We start from the raw sequence: 23,257 nt of genomic DNA on the forward strand, positions 1-23,257 counted from the left end.
GGGAAGCATGCTGGAAGTGACGTGGATCATCATGGTGAGAAGGATCGAGAAAAGCATTGAACAATGATGCAGTCTTGCTTGACACTGGTCTGCACTGAGGCTGGCTCTGTTGGCGGCTTGTTGGTTAGGTTCATGGCTAACATGCATCATGAAGCAAGCATAAGATGGAGATATATCTGCAGGATGTTAGCTGTGAGGAGGGTGATCAACATTCCCTCCTGGTCGATGGAGTCAGAGGCTTTAGTGAGGTGGAGAAAGGCCACATGTCCTGACATTCTCTGTTAAACTCCACAAAGCCTGGACACTTGAGACCTTCGGGAGAGCAGAAGTAATTGTGGTAGAGAGAGAGGAGGGCACAGGCAGGCAAGACTGAAAAGACAAGTGTTCCATTAATGCATTCTCTGTTAAAACAAACTAGCCTAAGCAAGTATGCCTATTACAGAAGTTCTACTTTAAAAGAAGAGGTGAATTGTTTTCACTGGAAATGTATGATATGTTCTATTATATCTTTGTAGATATTTGCTGAAGAGACTTTTTTGGTTCAGTAAAATTTCACATGTTCCACTTTGTGATGTGTTAGATCAGGACTTTATGTGGACATGCTACTTTGTGTTTTTCAGGCAGAGTTACAGAACGATTGGCTTATACTGGGTTGGATCGATTCTGATGAGTACTGTTGTATTCTTATCTGGAAACCTTGTTGGTAAGAACAGACTTATCATGGGTCTCTGTGTCTCTTGTCTGCATTTGATCTGGTATGAGCTTTCCTTGCTGTTTCTTTGAGTTATTCTGGACTATGTGCGTGTGTGACCATCTCTGTATCTTCCTCCCTCATCCTCTTTATTCAGTTACTTTTCCAGGTTTGAACTGTGTGCAATAGAGAAACATTTTTATGAAATAAAGAATTTAAAGTTAATGTGATCTGTAAGTTTGAAGGCTAAAGTGAGGAAAAGGATGAAGAGAGAAGCAATTGTGCCTCTGCTCTTTCTGTTTATTTAAATTAGTAATTTGTAGGCCACACAACTTGGTCCTGAATCTTTACTTTCATATATTCACTAGGAAAATACGGTACAAAAGTTGGCCCCGCCAGTTTCCTGATTATTCCTTACCTTCTTCTTCCAATGTGGGCTGTTCTCCAGATTTATAACCAGCCTTTACAGAATGAGTCTGCACCTAAGGTGAGTATCAAGTGTTAGTTGTTGATTGTCTTCCTTTAGAATTAACCTTGGTGCAGGTGGTAATATACCAATGACTGAGAAGCAAGCCACTCAGACCAAGGAGGTTTGGTCACTGCTACTGGCTGATATAATTCAATGGAATTTAGCAGAGTGCTTTTAAAATTCTTTCTTCTAGTTATAAGCTTTGCTAACAAGGCCTGCATTTACTTACTTCCTATCCCTAGCTGCTTAGCGAATGTGCTGAGATGTTGTGTATTTAGACTTTCAAAAGGCCTTCAACAAGGTGCCGCACAAGAGACTGATTAATAAGGTGAGAGGTCATGGAATTACAGGTAGGATAACAGAATGGGTGGAACATTGGCTGGTACGCAGAAAGCAAAGGGTGGGAATAAAAGGATCCTGTTCTGGTTGGCTACCGGTTACTAGTGGTGTTCCGCAGGGGTCGGTGTTGGGGCTGCTTCTTTTTACCCTGTACACTAACGATTTGGATGATGGAGTAAATGGTTTTGTGGCTAAGTTTCTGGATGACACCAAGATAGGTGGAGGAGTAGAGACTATTGAGGAGACAGGTAGGTTGCAGAGAGACCTAGATAGTTTAGGAGAATGGGCAAGGAAGTGGCAGATGATATTCAATGTTGAGAAATGTGCAGTTGTACACTTCAGAAACAGAAATAAACGGGCAGATTATTATCTAGAAGGAGAGAAAATTCAAAGTACAGAAGTACAAAGGGACTTGGGGGTACTCGTGCAGGATACCCTAAAGGTTAACCACCAGGTCGGATCGACGGTAAAGAAAGCAAATGCTATGTTGGCATTCATTTTGAGAGGTATAGTGTATAAGAGTAAGGAAGTGTTGATGAGGCTCTACGGGGCACTAGTGAGGCCTCATTTGGAATACTGTGTACAGTTTTGGGCCCCATATCTTAGGAAGGATGTATTGATGTTGGAGAGGGTTCAGAGGAGATTTACGAGGATGATTCCCGGGACGAAAGGCCTTACATATGATGAGCGTTTGTCAGCTCTTGGACTGCACTCACTGCAGTGCAGAAGAATGAGAGGGGACCTCATAGAAACATTTAAAATGTTGAAAGGACTGGACAGAGTAGATGTGGTCAAGCTGTTTCCCTTGGTGGGTGAGTCCAGGACCAAAGGGCACAATCTTAGAATTAGAGGGTACAGGTTTAAAACAGAGATGAGGAGAAATTTCTTTAGCCAGAGGGTAGTGAATTTATGGAATTCCTTGCCACGTACAGCAGTGGAGGCTAGATCACTGGAGGTGTTTAAGGAGGAGATAGATAGATATCTAATTAGTCAAGGTATCAAGGGATATGGGGGGTAAGGTAAATTGGGGTTAGAATAGTTTTTTTTTCATTCCCCCCCATTTCTCATTCTTTTTCTTTTTTTCCCTTTTCTTTGGAGTAGACTCGATGGGCCGAATGGCCTACTTCTGCTCCCTTGTCTTGTGATCTTGTGACTTCTCTTGAGTCCCATTAGGTCATGTGGTGAGGCTATTCTCACACTTCAAGGATTTTGATATACTGATAATGAACGACTGGTGTTAGTTTGGTGGGTAACAGTAAAGGATTCTGGAAGAGGTGTTACGGGGTGGTTGTTATCCATGTACAGATGGTACAGCTCCAGAGTTTGGGAAGTGCTGTTGGAGATGTCTTGTTGAAGTTTATTATACAATATCCAGTGACTTTAGCCACAATCAGTGGTAGAGAGAGTAATTGTTTGAGGTGTTGGATGATGTTACAGTCAAGCAGTCTGCTTCCTCTTGTGTAACGCTGAGCTTCATGAATGTTGATGCAGCCGTGTATTTGGGCATTTGGAAAACTTCATCATAAACACCGATTGACCTCAGCACCTTAGGCTTGGAAGGATGCTGATAACTGTTGTGCAAAATCTGACACATATTGAAAACTGCTTGGTAAACGAGGCTTGACCGTATGTTATTCTTGTCTAATTGCTTCTCGGCGCAACATGTCTAACCTCACATGAATAGTGGATGCTTCAGTAAGGTTTCAGAGGCCTTCAGACTTCTAGGATGGTACTCCAGTATGAATCAGGACTTTTAATGGATAAGGAAAAAAAACTTGTTGAACAAAATGGGGTAACAGGATTATTTATTTTAAAGAAATTATGTGCCCAAAATTTCCACTTAGCTGCTTAATGTTCACCAGTCTCTCAATCCACTTGCACCTTGAGCAGAATCCTTGGTATAAATTTTCTCGAAGTATCTTCTGAAATAAACAGAAAATATGTAAACACTCAGCAGATCAGGCAGCATTTGTGAAGAGAGAAACAGAGTTAACGTTTCAGGTCCGAGACTCTTTGCTCAGAACTGGGAAAGAAAGAAAACAACCTGGTTTTAATTTTCAGAGAAGGTGGCCCAGGAATGGATGGGATAAGGGAAATATCTCTGATAAGGTGAGATCAGATCTGCTGTGTGCATAAGCCTTAAACAAGGTCATTTGGTTGGTGGATTAGTGAGGGCAGCTGGAGAGAGCATTAAAGCTATGAAATGAGGGCAAGTAGTGAGTGTGAACACAAACAAAGGAACACAGAGGATGCAAAATACAGAGTCGCAGGACACACCCAATGGGTCAGGCTCGGAGTGAAGAACTGAGCCAATATCACAAGTGGACTGGCCACTTCTGATGCAGACAGAGAAAGCAAGTTATCTGAAGTTGTGGAATTCTTTTCTGATTTTAGGTTTGGAAGCTTGCAACTTGCCCAGATGGAAAATAAGATAATGTTCTTTATAGTTACGTTGGGCCTTGTTACATTGTCTCTCAAGCTTACATTGGCTCTGAAGAGTACCGGAGAAGGAGAGGGCCTTCTGATTGTCAATTCCATGTCAGTACTTTGATGATCTGTTAAGCCGACCCCTGGGCTGAACCAGCTGATAAAGCTCCCAAACACTGGGAATGTTTGTGAATTCACAAACTTTGAAAAAAAAACAAGCCTATAATTTAAAAATGAATTATAACATCTACAAATAATTAAATCTATTTGAAATACTTAAAACTAGCCTCGCTGCCTTGGAGCTGTTCTTCCCCAGTGAAATAAATGGAGGGACGGAACTTGCACCAGGATTACCCTGGCACAAGTTGAGTGGGTGGTCTTAGCTGAAAAACGGTGGAGTTACTGTTTCATCATTGAACTCTGAGAGGGATCTAGTGTCCAGGCACGGTGGGAATGGCAGCGGCTGTCAACCAAGTGTGTTTGGGATCTCCACATTTGTGCATACTTGTGGACTTCTTCGTGGAGGTTTCAGGCCTGTGTTTAGATTCTTAAATATTTAGGAATATTGATGAGAAGAATTTGATTTTCCAGTAAAGTTTCAAATTGGGTAATCACATCAAAAAGGTTTTGCTGTTTTGACTTGTCCATCATGTGTGTGGTTTTGTCTTTGCTTCAGTTATATTGGGCATTGGTGAGACCACAAATACAATTACTACATTTAGGAGGCATTTAGACAGACTTATAAATCGGCAAGGTGTAGAAGGATACAGTCCTAATGTGGACAAATGGGATTAGGGTAAAAAGGTCAGCATGGACGTGCTAGCTGAAGGGCCCGATTGTGTGCTGTACAACTCCATGACTCCATGACATCTGGAGGACTTGTGTGGTATAGGCCTCTTTATGGAAGAATGTTAATGTGCTGGAAACAGACCAGTGCAGGTTCAGCAGACTAATGTTAAAGCTGAAAGTGGTGGAAATACTTGGCAGGTCAGGCTGCATCAGTGGTGAAAGCAACAGTTAATGTTTCAAGTCATGAGACCTATTAAAAGATCATTGTAAGATAAGATAAGATATTTATTTATTAGTCACATGTACATGGAAACACACAGTGAAATGCATCTTTTGCGTAGATTGTTCTGGGGGCAGCCTGCAAATGTCACCACTCTTCCGGTGCCAACATAGCATGCCCACAACTTCCTAACCCGTACGTCTTTAGAATGTGGGAGGAAACCGGAGCACCCGAAGGAAACCCATGCAGATACAGGGAGAATGTACAAACTCCTTACAGACAGCGGCGGGAATTGAACCTGGGTCGCTGGCACTTTTACAGTGTTATGCTAACTGCTATACTACCGTGCCTGACCTGAAATATAAATTATGTTTTTCTCTCTTTACGGGCATTGCTTGTCCTGTTGAGTACTTCAAGCACTTCCCCAAATTTTCACTATCTATAGTTTTTTGACTTTCATTTGCTAGAAGAGTTGTCTGATGAGGAAAGGTTGGACAGGCTGGTATTGTATCTGTTTGCATTTAGAAAGTGGAGAGCATACTTGATTGAAACAAAAGATCCTGAGGGGTTTTGACAAGATGGATGTGGAGAGGATGTTTCCTCTTGTGGAACAACCTAGAATCAGGGACTACTGTTTAAAAATAAGAAGTTAGTCATGTCAGGCAGAGATGAGGCAAACCTTTTCCTCTAAGGATACAAGTCTTTGGAGCTCTCTTCCTCAACAGGCAGTGAAAGCAGATTCTTTGAATATTTTAAAGGTAGAAGTAGAAAGATTCTTGATAAGCAAGAGGTGAAAGGATCCTGGGGGATAAGAAGGAACGCAGAGTTGAAGTTAAAGTCAGATGAACCACCATCTTATTAAACACCTTATGGGACTGAGTAGCCTACTCTTGCTTTTAATATGTATGTGCAGATTATAACGTGCAATATAGAGTAAAAGCAACATTGCACATGTTAATCCTAAGTGTCACATCGTGAACACGGCACTTCACACATGGGAGATTCCACAGAATTGTTATTACTATTGGTAAATTTTCTCGTGGGATCTTGTTATCCTGCCTGGATTACTAGATTTCATCATTATTTATTATGAATAGTAACTTATTCCAATGTAACAAAAGACAGAGCACAGTAACTCAACAAGAGAACAAGATCAAAATTATTTACGATTAATTCAGCTTTGGTTTTTATATATTCTAGTACAAACCTTCCGAGGAATTGTTTGTCACCACCAGCCCTTTAGTAATGAGGTGACTGGTATGTGAATAATCTATTTTTAACATGATGTAGGGTCTGGCGAGAAGTCTAAAGTCACTTGGTGCTGATAGAGTGGAGTCATTTTTAGATGAACTGTTGCACATAATTTGACCTAATTGTATTGTATTTGTCCCCACCACTGTAAAATATAAAAACATAATGCAGGGAGATAAATGAGCTGAAGAGTTGAGAGTATCTGCTGCTGACTGTACTCATACCCCAGCATACAGTTCCACTGAAGTGCATGATCTTTGCAACAAATGTAAAAGCTGGCTAAGGTCCCTTTTAAAAGCCAAACACTGCAGATGCTGGAAATCAGAAATAAAAAGTGAAAATCCTAGAAATACTCAACAGGTTAGGTAGCATCTGTAGAGAGCAAAACAGAGTTTACATTTTACGTTCCAAATCAATGATCTATCTTTGAAGCTGGGGAAAGTTGGAAATCAAATGTATTTTATGTTGCTGACAGGATAAAGGGAATGTCTGTGACAGGGTGGAGGTTGATAAAAGCTGAGAGACAAATGATGGTGGTGCTGGCTGGGGGAGGGTGGCCAAAGCTTGTTCATTGCAGCTATTTTATTCAATTTTGGCATCCGGGTACCCGTCGCTGAGAGGGCCAGCAGTTATTGCCCATCAGTTATTGCTCTTGAGGAGGCGATGGTGAGTGGTCATCTCGAATCCCTGCACTCCTTCTAGTGAAGGTGCTCCCACGTTGCTGTTGAGGAGGGAGTTCCAGGGTTTAGACCCAGCGACGGTGAGAGACAGGTAATGTTTCCAAATCGGGATGGGAGGGGAACCTGCAGTTGGTTGTGTTCCTATGCACTTGCTGCCCTTGTCCTTGACAGTAGAGGTTGTAGGTTTGGAAGGTGCGGTTGGAATAACATTGGTGAGTAACTGCAGTTTATTTTGTAGATGGTAGATATTACAGCCACAGTGTGCTGGTGATGGAAAGAAGAATGGGTATAGTGTAATTGAGGAGGCTGCTTTGTCCTGGATGGTGTTGACCTTCCTGAGAGCTTTTGGTCTTGTACTTTTCCAGGCAAGTGGAAAGTATGTCATTGTACTCCTGCTTTATGTCATGTAGATGATGGAAAGGCCTTGAGGTGTCAGGAGTTAAGTCACTTGCTGTAGGATACTCAGCCTATGACCTGGTCTTATAGTTAATGGTATTTATATGGCTGGTCCTGTTGAGCTTCTTGTCAACGGACATTGATGGTGGGGGATTCAGTGGTGGTAATGCCATTGAATGTCAGAGGTGTATGTTAGACATTCTCTTGTTGGAGAAGGTCGTTGGCTGGAATTTCTGTGAGGTGAGTGTCACTTGCCACTTACCAGTCCGTGGCTGAATGTTGTCCAGATTTCGAGAGATGGCTGCTTAATTCACTGAGGAGTTGTGAATTGAATATGATCAATCATCAGCAAACATTCCCATTCCTGACTTCAAACATTCCCATTCCTGTCTGGAGGAGATGGAAGTAAAAGGACATGAAAGAGGAGAAGGAAGAAAATATTGCTAATACTGAGATACCAATCGCAGTAGTTGCTGAAAATCTGAAGCAAAAGAGATTGCTGGAAATGCCCACCAGCTCAGGTAGCATCTGTAGAGATAGAAAAATGTTTAATGTTAAAGATTGATGCCTTTCCATTGGAACTTGAGAGGCTTGTTCAAGGTTTTTTGAATTCATTGTTGAAACCTAAGGGTTGTAATGCGTCTAGACAGAAAAATGTGATTGGGCAGTTTTCTCATGGAACTCATCATTGAAACCTTCTGTGAAAAACTCCATCAACTCAGTTAATTATCCTTCAACATTTCCTTTAATCGTAAACTCCCAAGTTGAAACATTTCCTGTGGTGTCAGCTAATGCAGGCTACAAGTACACATGGAGTCACATACAGCATGGAAGCAGGCCCTTTGGCCCAACTTGTCCATGCCAACTGTGTTGCCTAGCGAGCTAGTCCCATCTGCCTGTGTTTGGCCCAAAGCCCTGTGCACCTCTCCCATCCATGTACTTATCTAATGCTTTTAAATATGCCCACCTCAACCACTATTTCTGGGGGATCATTCCAAATACACATCACCCTTTGTGTGAAGAACCTGACCCTGATGTGCCTTTCAAATCTCTCGCCTCTGATCTTAAACTTATGCCTTCTTTTTTTTAGCACCCCCTCCCTGGGGAAAAAAAGGACTATGTGTTTTCACCCTGTCAATGCTCCTCATGACCTTATATACCTCTATCAGGTCACCCCTCAATCTCCTACATTGCAGAGAATAAAGTCCTTGTCTACGCAACCTCTCCTTGTAACTCAGGCCCCCAAGTCCAGGCAACATCCTGGTAAAGCTTTTCTGCACTTTCTAGATTAATAACATCTTTCCTATAACAGGGTGACCAAAACTGTACACAATACTCCAAGTGCGGCCTCACCAATGTCTTATATAACTGCAACATAGCTTCCCAACTCCTATACTCAGTACCATCACCATAATCAGAAACATATACCTCGAGTTTATGGAAGTGTGTACATATATTTGCCCCTTAATATTTAAGACTCACCACATGCATTCAAGAGAGTGCACAGTTATATAGCTTTGCAACCCTCTGTCAACACATGGAAGTCCCAGACTTGATTTAAAATATCCAGGCAGCCATTAAGGGATAGAAACCTGGTGGACAATGGGTTCTGCCCCCAGTGTGGTGCTCGGAGCATCTATTTACTGACCTAATGCATGGTGAAATGGATATATTTGGGGCCAATACCAAAGTGTAATCAACTTTCTATGGGAGGTTCTCTATAAACATAGGATGCCACAAGGCAATCATTTAGGACCCAGCATGGTTGCGTGTGTGTGTACATGTGTGGGGAGAGGAATGTGCCCCATTCAAGGCAAGTCAAATTTATTGTCATGTGCACAAGTACGGTGAGGTACAGGTACAATGAAAGTCTTGCTTGCAGCAGATGACAGGCATGTGGGTTCAGACAGCACATGGAACATAAATTGTACATAAATTATACAAGATGGTGAAGAAAAAGCTTGTGTAAAACAAGACATTAATGCAAAAAAACACAATTAGAAACAAGTCCAGGGCATTGCAAGAGGTGGTCCGTAGTGTTTTGTTGCTGAGGTAGGGTTAGGGTTCAAGAATTTAATGGTTGTAGGAAGATAGCTGTTCCTGAACCTGGTGGTGTGGGACCTCAGGTTTCTGTACCTCCTGCCCGACAGTAGCATCGAGAAGTGGGACAGTGGGGATTCTTGATAATAGATGCTACCTTCTTGAGGCAGAGCCTCATGTAGATGCTTTTGATGGTGGGGAGGGCTGTGCCTACGATGGACCAGGCTGTGTTTAGTACTCTCTGCAACCTCTTGCGTTCCTGTATGTCGGAATTGCCGTACCAAGCAGTGATGTAACCAGTCAGGATGCTGTGTTCCAGCTTCAGACAGTGGACCTGATATAGGGGATCAATGCCTGCTCCATTTCTCCACTGCTTTAGATTCTGGCCAGAAGTGGCTCCATTCCTTGTTTTGATGCTTAACCTCTATAAGTGAGGGCTATTGAGCAAGATATCCCATTTTTTGATGGTCTTCCACACCTTGAATTCCTGTTGTTATAAGCTTTGATTTCCGGCACGTCCAAAATAAATATCCAGATTCCAATTCTGCTTAGAAAATTGCAGGGAAGATAGAATGAGAGCATCTTCCAGGAAATTAATTGGTTTATCAACTCCAGGATTGTGAGGTGATGTATTTTATCTGATATAGAGTCAATCTGGCACTCATTTACATAAAGCTTAACCAACTCTCTATATGTTAGCCTTAATAGGATATGTTGTAGCTTCACTAATTTGTTTTGCAAGAGGTTATTTAGAATCTTGTCAAGTCTGTTTGAAATCCTAGCATTTATGCAAACTTCTGCCAATAAACATGATCCTGATGACTGTAGGTTTGGTGTATTGTAAGCAAGTGTTGAAATAGGTCATTCTTTCCTTGAGAAGGTTCAGGTACTTTATCACTGCTGACAAGGATTTACATTTCACAATGGCTTGAGACAAAGAGGAATGAGCGGAAACCATTCAGCCCCTTAATCCTGCTCTACTTTTCAGTTGCGACATGGCTGACCTGCACCTTAATTCCATTTATTCATCTTTGCTCCATGTCTCTTGGTACCCTGGTGTAACAAGAATCGAACACCTTCAGTTTTGAAAGCTAGACCAGCTTCCAGATTTTCACTCCCCTTCCTGTGGTAAATGTGCTTCTTGTATTCCTGGTTAGACGGCCTGGCACTAACTTTAGGAATATGTCCCCTTTCTCTGATTCATCCATCAAAAGTTTCTCCATCTTTCATATAAAATCCATTTACCACTTTAAACCACTCAATTCTGTGTTGTCCAAATGATCTATACTCAGGAATAAGAAAGATTAATTTACATAAAAGTATTAACATATTTCTCGCATATGCTGATTCAATGGCATTATTCATACTCAAAACATCATTTTCTAGTTATCTCCATTATCTACTTATTTTGCAATGCTTTTAGCATTGGCTTGAAATTATCACTTAATTTTTGCACTGGTTGGAATTAGTCTTCTTCCGTATTTCTTTTTAACATTTTAAAATTGTTGGCTTAAGCAAGAGTACAACTCCATGACTCTATGACATCTGGAGGACTCGCGTGGTTTTGGCCTCTTTATGGAAGAATGTAAATGCGTTAGAAGCAGACCAGAGCAGGTTTAGTAGACTAATGTTAAAGCTGAAAGTGGTGGAAATACTTGGCAGGTCAGGCTGCATCAGTGGTGAAAGAACTCCTCCCCCATAGGTTATTGTTCAACCATCTACTTGTCCCTAGTAGCTTTAAGTGTACTTGATTAATCCATCAAGATGCCCAGTCTTTGACACACAAACATGCAGACAGAGCAGGAGTAAACTAGCTGGTTCACCTAGCTTGTCTCTTATAGTTGTGATCTCTTGTAGCATACACCCCCTGTCATGTGATCTCTTGGGAAAAATCAGACAATAAACTCAGGTAGAAAGAACATTTGGAAAATTCGTCTTTGTGGTTCCTCTGTCCACCTCTTCTGTCCTTAGACCACCCCACCTCACTGCACTACAGCTGATCAAAACTAGTCTGGGAGACCATCCTGCTGCTGAATAACTTCTGTGGGTAACAGAGGTGGGAGCAAATCCCTGTCCTAGCAAGGAAAACATCTGCCTCTTAGTTGAAGGAATTCATTGATTCACTGTTCACTGCATGCTCCACAGACCAAGATGAAGCATCACCTTTACACAGCTTTACATGTCATGGGTCCTTCCTGACCCATTTAGTTGACACAATTGATTTGGACCAAAGTATTTTTATCATTCCATCAATTTAAATGTTAATCAGTTCATCCCGGGCCTGGAAATTCCTTTCATTTGGTAAGGGATGTTACATCGGCAGTGTATGATAGACCCACACTCCTTTTTAGAAGGTTGGCTGTGGCAAAATTCTATTATGCACAAGTCTCCAGTTTGGTTCCCTAATAATCTTCAGGGATGGAGGTTTGCTGCCCTTTCTCAGTCTGGCCTCTACTCGACCCCTGATCCACAACCAATTTTATCACATCAGAAATGGTCCGGTAATCTTGTCAGATAATCGGCAATTAGGAACAGACAATAAATGCTGGTTCATGTACCAAGGGCCACATTCTATGACCAAATATATTGTTAAAAATGCATCAGACACTTGGGAGGAAAGCCAGAGATTTTGCAAGCAATGTAGTAACCTCCACAGATTTTGTTTGGTAAAAGCTTTTCCATGCAATACATTTCAAGGCTCCTAAGGGGTTGTGGAGTTCCCCTAGTTGTCTTATTTCTTGCACTCTCACCAGTCCCTTTCCTGGAATTGCTTCTGCTGCTCTTGAGGCAGCGGAAGACCCCTGTGAGGTGCCTATGACTGAATATTTCTTTCTTCCCGGTGCCTCCCAGCAGCTGTCCAATTAGTAATGTAGATCAGCACACACTCTTAGGTGACGTCCCCTGAAAATTTCCAGAATAAATATTGCTGAAGTATTGTTGAAATCCTGACAAATTATCCCTACATCTCCTAATATGTTTGAGAAATGCTCCTCAAAACTCCAGTGGAAAGCAAACAGTGAAAGCTGAGTTTGCATTTAAGGAGAGCCCAAAACCCTCGGTGTGATTTCTTCAGTGCTCGCAGTAAGGATGGGTTTCAGTTCAAGTGTGAACTTCCGCAACAGGGTGCAACATTTTTAATGAACACAAGCAGAGGATTTGACCGTGTGTTAGTTCTTTAACTAGTTTCCTTGCATGTGCTTCCTTTATCGAGATGGTGTGTTATGTGCTGATCCATCTCAGGCCTGACATCTGTGTGGAAACTACTCCTAATCTGTCTCATGTTGGGTGGGGAATAAACTCTGATCAGAGCTTCACTCTGAGTGATCAGACTCGGTTTAATGTTTTCTCTGACAGATGGCAACAATGACAGTGCAATACTCTCTCAGAACTGGGCCAGAATATCAGCATCTTACTTATTATGACACAGAAAGATGCTGTTTGGCTCATTGGGTCCATACTGGTTTCAACCCTATCAGTCCCATTCCGGCTCTCATTTCCCTGTACCTCTGCAATTTATTCTCTCATACATGTCCATCAACTCTGCTTTGATTCTTTTACCACTTACCCTCACTAGGGGATTATTTACGACACCCAGTTAATCTACTGGCAGGTCTTTGGGTAATGGGAGGAAACTGGAGCATGTGAGAGAAACCCATGTGGTCACAGGGAACATGTGCTAACTTCATCACAGACAGTACCCGAAGTCAGGATCAAATCCAGGTCACTGGAGCTGTGACGTTGCATCATCTATTTGTGTTGATTTTGTGAACAGTCATTTGGAAGGTCTTGATCACATGACCCTCCTACACATAAGCAAGGCTGCTATTCACTGAGTCATAGCTAACTGTCAGCCCACTGAAAGTAAACAGGTTTATTCTGATAAGAGAATATTGACTGAATGTATTTAATTGCCAATTATCACTAGTTATTTTTAACTTTAAATTTTGAACTGAACTATTTGAAACAAAGTTTGGTTTCCCACATTTCAGGCAATTGAAATTGTCCAAAAGAAGAATCTGATACAGAGACCACTTGACCTGGTGTTGGCCATCTCCCTCATATTTATCGCATCCTTCAGTATCTTCAGAGGATTGGTAAGGAAAACATCTTTAGTTCCTAATCTCTGCAGTATCACAATGTAATGAGAGATAAAGGTTATAAGATGAAGTAGTTTTCAACTTTGTGTTAACTTTATCAATTGCTGCAGGTCTATCTAGAGATCTTCTTAGGCAGTCCCTTTGGACTGAGCGTGACTTGCACCTGCTCTGGGTTTGTGGGTTCTGCAATGGCTAATGAACTTTAAATTCTTCCATAGACAGGGTAGGAGATGCCCAATGAGACAGGCAAGTAGGTAGCTTGTGAGATGGTCCACCCTTTCTAATACTTATGCAGGGCTTCTATGTATTCCTGATGCATGGCTACGAGGTTCTCAATACCATCCTGAATGTTGCTTCTCCACTTTGATCAGTGATGGGCCAGTGGTTCCCAGGACTCAATGGGAATGTTGCATTTTTTCAAGGAAGCTTTGAGAACATCCTTGAGTCTTTTCCTCTGTCTGCCTATCAATCTCCTACCAGCTCGGAGCAGACTGTTTGTTTTGGGAATCTGGTATCAGGTATGTGGCCTGCCCGATGTATCTGACTGAGAGTAACTAATCTTGAGTAGACTTGTGTAGACTTCAATACACCGTCCTAAAATCTACACCTGTTTCATTGTGTAAGTCAATTGATGGACCTGCAATGAATCTCCTCCCAGATTTTCTGATCAGAGTTAATCTCCCTTGAGGTTCTCAGTCTGTGGCTACTTTGCATTGATGATGTAGTGGGGGCAATGTTTGAACAAATGGAAAGCCATGGATGCTGGACATCAGGGGTTAACATGGGTGTAATTGGGCGGCGCAGGCTTGTTGGGCCGGAAGGGCCTGTTACCGTGCTGTAGAAATAAAGTTATAAAGTTTTCATTTCTATCTATGATTCCTATCTGTCTGCTTCCTTTTCGTGCTGGTGCAGGGTCCCTGTGTTGTGGAGCATGCAAAGGGCAAAGTAGAAGCCAGCAGGTCTTCAGCTGGCTGAGTCTTCCACGTCCAGTGAAATGGTTGTAGTCACACCTTGACTTCTTCATTTTAGATCCTCTGCCTTTAACCTGCCCAGCAAGAAATGGACATAGCTTCATCTTTCTCGTCCAAACAGGACAAGGAAAATGAAACTACCTGACGCGGGACTGGACAATTTGCAAATTTCCAGTTTGTGCGATGGAGGCTTCAAACTATTTGAAACTTCCACATCCGGAATTCTCTTTCAAATGTGACCTCAATGAACTCCATTGTTGAATACATGTTAATTTTTGTCTGCTTTCTTGGACTATATTTTTCCTCAGCTACTCTGCCACAGAAATAATTGAAACTCCCAGCAATAAACTGAAGCACTTTATCGTAAATTGTAATGTGAGACAGGGTAGATGCTCTGCTAAATGATGGTGTGTAGAACATAGAGGTTAACTGGGAGACGACATGCAGGATTCTCACTCTTTCCTTGGTTATTGCAATTTATTGTGCTAAATATTTCTTGTTGGTTGTAGGTGGCTTTAGATTGCCCTGCCAAGGTGTGCCGACAATATCTGCAGCAACAAGAGCCGTACCTGAGAGATCCTGCAGCCTATCCAAAGATACAGGTAACCAGTCCATTATTTGCCTGGTGGGTGGCACTTAGTGCTGCTGTCTCACAGCTTCAGCAGGCAGCAACTGATCCTGACTTTGGATGATGTCTGTGTGGAGTTTGCACACTCTCCCTGTGACCACATGGGTTAGGTTGGTAGCAAGAGAAAAGAGAAATGGGGGGGGTCAAGGGGGTGGTGGTGGGGAGTCGATAGATATGTGAGAGGGAATAGATTATAGGGAAAGTAAATGGGGGGATGGGAGAATGGTCTGTGAGCTGGCATAGACTTGATGGGCCGAATGTTGTACGTCAATATTAAAAGCAGTACCTATTAAAAGATAGATTCAGCTGTTCATTAATGCGGCTAATAACTGATTGGTTGAACTATCCCTGACCTCTGGTGCTGTTTAGCCACACCTTCAGGTGATACTCATTGATGATCTGGTTAGGAATGGGAGGAGTTTTCATTGAGATTAGTGTCTGGGGCGGGATTGACTTTAGTTCGGTTACAAACTTGGCTTGTTTACTCTCGAGCGTTGGAAGCTGAGGGGAGACCTGGTAGAGGTTTATAAAGTTATAAGAGGCATAGATAGGGTAGACAGTCAGAATCTTTTACTCAGGGTAGAAGTGTCAAATAGTAGAGGACATGCATTTAAGATGAGAGGGGGAAAGTTTAAAGGAGATGAGCGGGGCAAGTTTCTACACAGAGTGGTGGGTGCCTGGAACGGGCTGCCAGGGTTGGTGGTGGAAGCAGATACAATAGTGGTGTTAAAGAGGCTTTTAGATAGATATGTGAATATGCAGGGAATGGAGAGATATGGATCACACACAGCCAGAAAAAATGTAGTTTAATTCAGCATTGTATTTGGCACAGACGTCGTGGGCCAAAGGGCCTGTTCCTGTGCTGTATGTACAGATGGCCTGTCTAATGTTCTGTGTTTTAATGTGGCAGCAGCACCGGGAGAGGGGTATGAAAGAAGTGATTGGACAGAGGGCATCTCCAGACTGTGCTGTATGTGTGCTTCGGCAATCTGTAAATGGTGAAACTGCCGTAACACCTGAGTCATTCTCATTACATCAGCAACAGGAACCATATGTCTGCATGGATGAGTGGCAGAAATAAAGACAGATTCCGCTTTATTTGGCCACTTTAGAACAGAACAACTGGTGGGCTGTGAAAGAATTGTGCCAGTGTCTTGTTGAGTGTTTCAAGCAGTGAATTAGATGATGGTAATTCAGTCTATAGAGACCCCATTGGTTCACAAGTGATTCTAGTCTCCCCACGTGTATGACCAACATTCATCCTGGTGTTTCATTCCTGGAAGACAGAAGCTGCCACTACATCTTGACCTTAGAAACCAGCATTGAGATTATATACACGCTTCCTGCTTGTGGATGCTAATCCCAGGTATATCTTGGCAGTGTCCTTTTTAGTTAAATGCAGAATTATCAATAAGCTGGTAAACCAGGCTTCCTGGAACAACCATCAGGGAATTGAATCGGGGGAATGGGAATGTCCTGGTTTTGCATATGGAGACATAACCTGAACCCTAATCCTAATACTGGATTTGTACATTAAATTCGTCCAGCTGTGAGTCAATTTTCTGATCTAGAATGAACCCAGCTGAGCTGTGTATTTTGTAGAATAAATTCCTGAGCTAATGACATTAATTATTGGTGATCTTTTTTCCTCACGCCTTCTTTTGTCTTTCTGTTAGATGCTGGTGTACATGTTTTACTCTGTCCCTTTCTGCATTGGAACCCTGTATGGTCTTTTGGTTCCTGGATGTTCCTGGCTTCCTGACTTGGCTTTACTTCATGCTGGAGGCCTTGCACAGGTAAAGAAGTGAGATGGACTGTCCCTCAAGCCCTCAATAGAGACGTGTTATGTTGTACACCTTAAACAATTGGAATATGTTATATTGTACACCTTAAGCTGCTTATACTTCCTTGAGGAATTTATGTAGGGTCAAGTTCTGCTGGAGCCGATGTGGAATAGAACCACTTGTTATCTGTGTGTCTGGACATGTGTGCTGGTTAGCTATTTGATTACAAAAGGCTTTAAAATCACTAGAAGTGATAGTCTGGAGTGGGGTGATGCAAACTTTTCCAAATTTCTTAGCCGCCTAAGGAGATTCTAGGGCCAACCTTGACACAGACTGGTAATTGTCACAAGTACAGTGAAAAGGTTTTGTTTTGCATGCCATCCAGACAGATCATTCCATAAGTACATTGACGTAGTACAAAAGGGAAAAAAAACAGATTGCAGAATATAGCGTTACAGTTACAGAGAAAGTGCAGTGCAGGCAGACAATAAGATGCAAAGCCATAACGAGGTAGATTGAGAGATCAAGAGATCAACTTTATTGTACAAGAGGTCCATTCAAGTGTTTTATAACAGTGAGCTCTCCTTGAGCCTGGTGGTATGTGTTCTCAAGCTTTTGTATCTTCTGCCTGATTGAAGGGGGAAGAAGAGAGAATGACCAGGGTGGGAGGGGTCCTTGATTATGTTGGCTGCTTTCTCAAGGTGGGGGAAGTGTCTACTATCAATGGAGGGGAGGCTGGTTTTACAACAGAGAAACACATACAGGGCTACAGACTCCCTGGGGCAAAGGACTGTGCTTTTCAAAGCCCCTTGCACCTGAACAGCTTGTAAAGAAACAAGTTTTATCATGTCTAAGAGGGATTTCTGACAGTTTTGTTATTTCCTGTAGGCTGGATTTGAATGTTGGGGAATTCTGTATGGAGTGTCTTGTGTTTTGTGTTATTTCTTATTAGGTAAGAGATAAGATAAGATATCTGTATTAGTCACATGTACATCAAAACACACAGTGAAATGCATTTTTTGCGTAGAGTGTTCTGGGGGCAGCCCGCAAGTGTCGCCATGCTTTCGGCGCCAACATAGCATGCCCATAACTTCCTAACCTGTACGTCTTTGAAATGTGGGAGGAAACTGGAGCACCCGGAGGAAACCCACACAGGCACGGGGAGAACGTACAAACTCCTTACAGACAGCAGCCAGAATTGAACCCAGGTCGTTGGTGCTGTAAAGCGTTATGCTAACCGCTACACTACCGTACTGGCTCCATATCAATATAATGTATAATTAATAGACAAAATAGATTGCAAGCACAACTTACCTTCAAATTCCAAAACAGTTTTCAAAATGTGCATTTTAAAATGTATTTGTAATTCAGCTTCATTCATGACACTGCATAGTTGTGTTTAATCCTTCACAACTGACAGCGCAATGCAGCTGGGTCAATGGGATTCTGTCTGACTTTCTTGCCAAGCTTGAGTGGAATATATTTAGAATTTTTTAATGTGAATTGGTGACTGCAGGTCTTTTGATAAACTGTCCAGATGTAATTTTTTGTTAGTTTTTCCCCAACCTGTATAATATCTAAATGCCAAATAATTATTTTTACTGAATCATTTGGTCATTGGTGCAAGCTGCAAACCTTTCGATGTTAGTTTACATAACCATTGTCCAATAAATAAAGCTAATCTGAACATACAAAATTGGGCAAAAACAGGACAAGAATTCCACTGCTGATGTCAGGGTTGGCCGCAGAATCCCTTCACGTGGCTAAAAGTTTTGCCTCATCCCACCCCAGACTCTCACTCCACGCTGGCTGGAGAATTATCTTTGAGCATTTCTCTTAGTTTGTCCTTTAATTATACATCCTATTAATTTGATCATGAGGGAGTACTCCAGTATTGAAGTTATCATAGGTATTTGGAATTTATTTAGGTCTCCATTCCCTGTCGCTGATCCGTATTTTGCCAAGATATGGAGAACAATTATGAGATAAAAATGCCTGAAGGTAGCAAAATATGGTATTGCAATGCAAGAGATTATCAATGTTCTATGGGGACTGGATGAGTTGTCCATCAAACTAAATCTCTTGGAATAGGGATGGGCATTTAGTATGGGTGAGTGTAGTTAGGCCTACAGGAAACATGGATGATGTTCAGAAAAAGTGAGCAGTAGTGCATCATTTAGTAAGTGCCAACTTGGTGAAGCTGTGATGAAATGCTGGGAGACATTCAATGGGTTCCGTAAGGAGACCTTAGAAGTAAAATACTGGTTGATAACTTTTACTTGTTGTAGTTCCATGCTCAGTGAGAAGAGTAAGGGTTGATTCTTGGAGATGTGACTCAGAGAAGATTGTAAAATAGAACATTTTTTTAATATTTGTTTTTCAGGATGTGTGCCTTGCTGGCTAGGACAGCATTTATTGCCCATCCCTAACTGAGAAAGTGGTGGTGAGCTGTCTTCCTGAACTGTTGTAGACCTTCAAGTGATGATTTTCCATGGTGCTGTTGGATTGGTAGCTCCTGGACTTAGAGCCAGTGACAATGAATGAGTGGGGATAAATGTCCAGGTCAGGATGGGGTGTGACTTGGAGAGGTACCCATTGGTAGTGGTGTTTATCTTGAAAGAAGATGAGGGAAAGTAACATGGGTCCTTGGAAGTACTTAGCAACATTGTAAATATAAATACGAATATGGTTGTTATGAACAGAAGTCACTCAGCTCCTCGAATTACATTGTGTTGTGATTCAATAACAGTGGCAGCCATCTTGGGCTCCACAAGGTGCCACTTCTGATCACATATTTACAAAGGCAAAATGTCAAGGAAACAAGGATTAGAGTTGGTGTGTATTTTTTCTGTTCTTTGCAGCTGTGAATGTGACTCATGTGTTGGAGTCAGGCTTTTCAGAAAACCATTACGCGAGTCAGTTTGTGTCACTTCTGCTTTTATATGGCAAAATATCTCATCATTTTTGGCAATCGGCCACACAAAACATGATCATTTTGCATAATTATCAAATAAGGTTTCCAAGCCTTTTATTAAATTTCCAACTAGTTCTGCCTCCAGAAATAATAACAGTGTTTCACAGAAACATTACTGCAAAGCAGCAGCAATGGTACTCACTGCTCCCTTCATTTACTGTAATGTTCCAACAAGATTATTTTGTTCTAACTAATGTGCTGACTACAACTGCACACATGACATTCTCTAATCATCCTTTTAATAAATCAGTCTTTATACTAATAAAGCTGTCAATACATTGTTTAAGTGCTGCAATCTTAAGAATAATGCATTGTTTAAAATGTAACTCCAACCTTCTGAAGAGCTAGGTATAGCCAACTGAACCATGGCTACCACTTGCCCACGACTCAATAGTACTGAAAATTCTTATGTTTTCGATTCACTTTCCGATTTCAGTAAAAACAACTTAGGTGTTGTTTTCTTTTTTAAAAAAAATCATTCACAAGAGGTGGGTATTCTTGGCAAGGTGATACTTATTGCCCATCTCCAGATATCCTGAGAAGGTGCTGGTAGCTTGCTAGAAAAATGTAAAGAAACATTTTATTTTTATTTATTTATTTTTTCATTGGGTATTGCTGGCAAGGCCAACATTTACTTCTGATTTGTAATTGCCATAAAGAAGGTGGTGGTGAATTGCTTTCTTGAACTGCTGAAGTCCATCTGGTGAAGGAGCTCCCACACTGCTAATTGGTGGGGAGGTTGTGGATTTAGAAGAAGCAATGATGAAGGAACAGCGATATATTTTCAATTGGCGATGGTGTGTGATTTGGTGGAGAGGGGACCCTGCACATGGTGGCGTTCTCCTCTGCCTGAAGCCCTTGACCTTCTTGACGGTGGAGGTTGTGGGTTTGGTAGATGCTTTCAGAGTGGCCTAGGTGAGTAACTGCAGTATAGTGGTAGACTGTGCAGCTGTAGTGGATGGTGGTGGATGGGGCATCAGTAAAGTGGGTTGCTTTGGTCTGGATGATGTTGGGCTTTTTAAGCATTGCCCTGCCTATCAGGAAGTGAAGAGCCTTCCATTACATTGCTAACTTGTGTCTTGAAGTTGGTGGAATGGCTTTGAGTTATTAAGAGATGAGTCATTCCCCCTAATCTCTGACCTGCTTTTGTTTCTGGTCAATTTCTGATCCCCAGAAGGCTGACGGTGGGGACTTGGCAGTAGTAATGCCATTGAACATCAAGGGTGGCTGGTTTGACTCTCTCTTGTTGAAGATGATCATTGCCTGGAAGTTTTGAGGCCACTTCTCAGCCCATCCCAGCATGTTTTTTAGGTCTTGCTGTATGCCGAGGTTGACTACTTCATTTGTTAAGGAGTTTTGAATGGTTTGTAATGACTGTGCGGTCATCAGTGAACGTCCTCATTTTTGATCTTGTAACGAAGGAAAGTCAATGATGCAGCAGCAGAAGATGGTTGGCCCTAGGACACTGCCCCAAGGAACTGCTGCAGTGATGTCCTGGGCTGGGATGATTGACCTCCTACAACCACAACCATTTTCCTTTGTGCAAGACATGGCTCCAACCATTGGTGTGTTTTCCCCATGATTCAGCCGATAGCAAATACACTGCAGAACCAGGGTTACCCAAATTTCAGTAGTAGAAGCTTGTGTTTGCAAATAGTCAGAAACTGAGCTCCAAGCCATTAAAGATTCTTCATACAAGAGGATGGGCCTTACATTCAACATCTGCAAGACCAAGGTCTTCTATCAGCTGCACTGATTGCAACACACTGCCCTCTGACAATAAAGCTTCATGTCGAGAGCTTGAAAAACACATTTCTCGGAGCCAGCTGTCAGCAAAGGCAGATGTCAATGATGAGACTTTCCACAGCCTTCAGTGTGCCAGCAGAACCTTTGGTCAACTGAGTTACAAAATTGGCCTAAAGTCTTCAGCAGACAGAAGTTATTTTGAACGTAGAACAGTACAGCACAGCACAGCACAGGAACAGGCCCTTCAGCCCACGATGTTGTGCCAAACTAATTAACTTAGTAATCAAATATCCAAGTGAACGAATCCCTTCTGCCTACACAATGTGCATATCCCTCCAATTCCTGCACATTCACGTGCCTATCTAAGAGCCTCTTGAATGTCTGTACTGTATATGCCTCCACCGCCACCCCGGCAGTGCATTCCAGGTACCCACCACTTTCTGTGTAAAAAAAAATACAAACTTGCTCTGCACATCTCCTTTGAACTTTCCCCCTCTCACCTTAAATGCATGCCCTCTGGTATTAGACATTTCAACCCTAGGAAAAAGATACTGGCTGTCTACTCTATTTATGCCTCTCATAATCTTATAAACCTCTATCAGATCTCCCCTCAGCCTCCATCGCTTCAGAGAAGACAACTCAAGTTTGTCCAACCTCTCCTTATAGCACATGCCCTCTAATCCAGGCAGCATCCTGGTAAACCTCTTTTACACCCTCTCCAAAGCCTCCACATCCTTTCTGTAATGGGGCCAGCAGAATTGAATGCAATAATCCAGATGTGGTCTGACTAGAGTTTTATAAAGCTGTAACATAACTTCCCAACTCTTGAACTCAGTCCCTTGACTAATAAAGGCAAGCATAACGTGCGCCTTCTTTACCACCCTATCAGCCTGTGTAGCCATCTTGCACCTTGATAATCTGTAAAATAAATTGATCTCTTTTCACTTGGTTGGGAGAGGTAGTGTAAATCTTTTACAGCAGCTGTAGATGTCACAGCTCATCACCATGGTATTAAAATTTGGATTATACCATAGAGATGAATAAATAGTGCTTTCTGTTGTGTTAATCTTGCCTCTGTGGTCCACAATGAAGAGCTCATGGCTGGATTGGGAACAGGTCAGAGGTTTAAAATATTAAAATCTGTAATCTGACCCTTATTGTAATTTGATATCAGCAATACAGAACACACTGTACGGTTGGACTAGTGCATTGTCCTCATCTGGTGAAATTCATCACTGCTATCAACTGGGGATGCATTTTCAGGGAGGGATATAATCTCAAAGCCTTGACTGCTCTCTCAAAATGTAAGATTATGTGCAGAAGATTGATATTTTAAGTTAATATTTGTCCCTCAACAGAAAGTGATAAAATATTCCGTTTAGAACATTGTGCTGTGTTATCTTTGCTGCTGCTTTTCCTAATTACATTAATTAGTTGGAAAGGGTTTTCAGGCATCCCGAGCTTGGGAAATGTTATTTCTTCATTGTTTTAACTGGGAAAAGTAAGACAAGAAGATAGTTAGAAAATACTAACTCTTACATCCTTATCTTTGAAATTTTTGGACCCATGATCTAAACCCATGACAAGAAATGTAACCTTCATCCGCCAGATACTAAACTTTCATCTGCCAGATACTAGTTTCATCCTCTGTTTCTTCTGGAAGCATTTGGAAGAGGAAACAGTTTGCATCCTTAGGAAAAGCCTGAACTAAATGTTGGCAAAAGAAATCATCCTGATGCATTCTGGAGGATTTTT

The 23,257-nt window shown here is 41.9% G+C and overlaps 1 protein-coding gene across 3 annotated transcripts in view; it reads left to right on the plus strand.

Annotated features, from left to right (window-relative positions):
- LOC127584022 (transmembrane 6 superfamily member 1-like) overlaps positions 1–23,257 on the plus strand; it is a 45,309-nt gene that overhangs the window by 12,580 nt on the left and 9,472 nt on the right. For all 3 annotated transcript variants that reach the window (XM_052040537.1, XM_052040536.1, XM_052040538.1), the window contains exons 5-9: positions 621–703; positions 1,060–1,178; positions 13,292–13,396; positions 14,880–14,972; positions 16,675–16,794. In XM_052040537.1, coding sequence (XP_051896497.1) covers positions 621–703; positions 1,060–1,178; positions 13,292–13,396; positions 14,880–14,972; positions 16,675–16,794 — 520 coding nt within the window. The remainder of the gene's footprint in view (positions 1–620; positions 704–1,059; positions 1,179–13,291; positions 13,397–14,879; positions 14,973–16,674; positions 16,795–23,257) is intronic.

Source organism: Pristis pectinata, chromosome 28 (assembly GCF_009764475.1).
Source record: "Pristis pectinata isolate sPriPec2 chromosome 28, sPriPec2.1.pri, whole genome shotgun sequence".
NCBI classification, from domain to species: Eukaryota; Metazoa; Chordata; class Chondrichthyes; order Rhinopristiformes; family Pristidae; genus Pristis; species Pristis pectinata.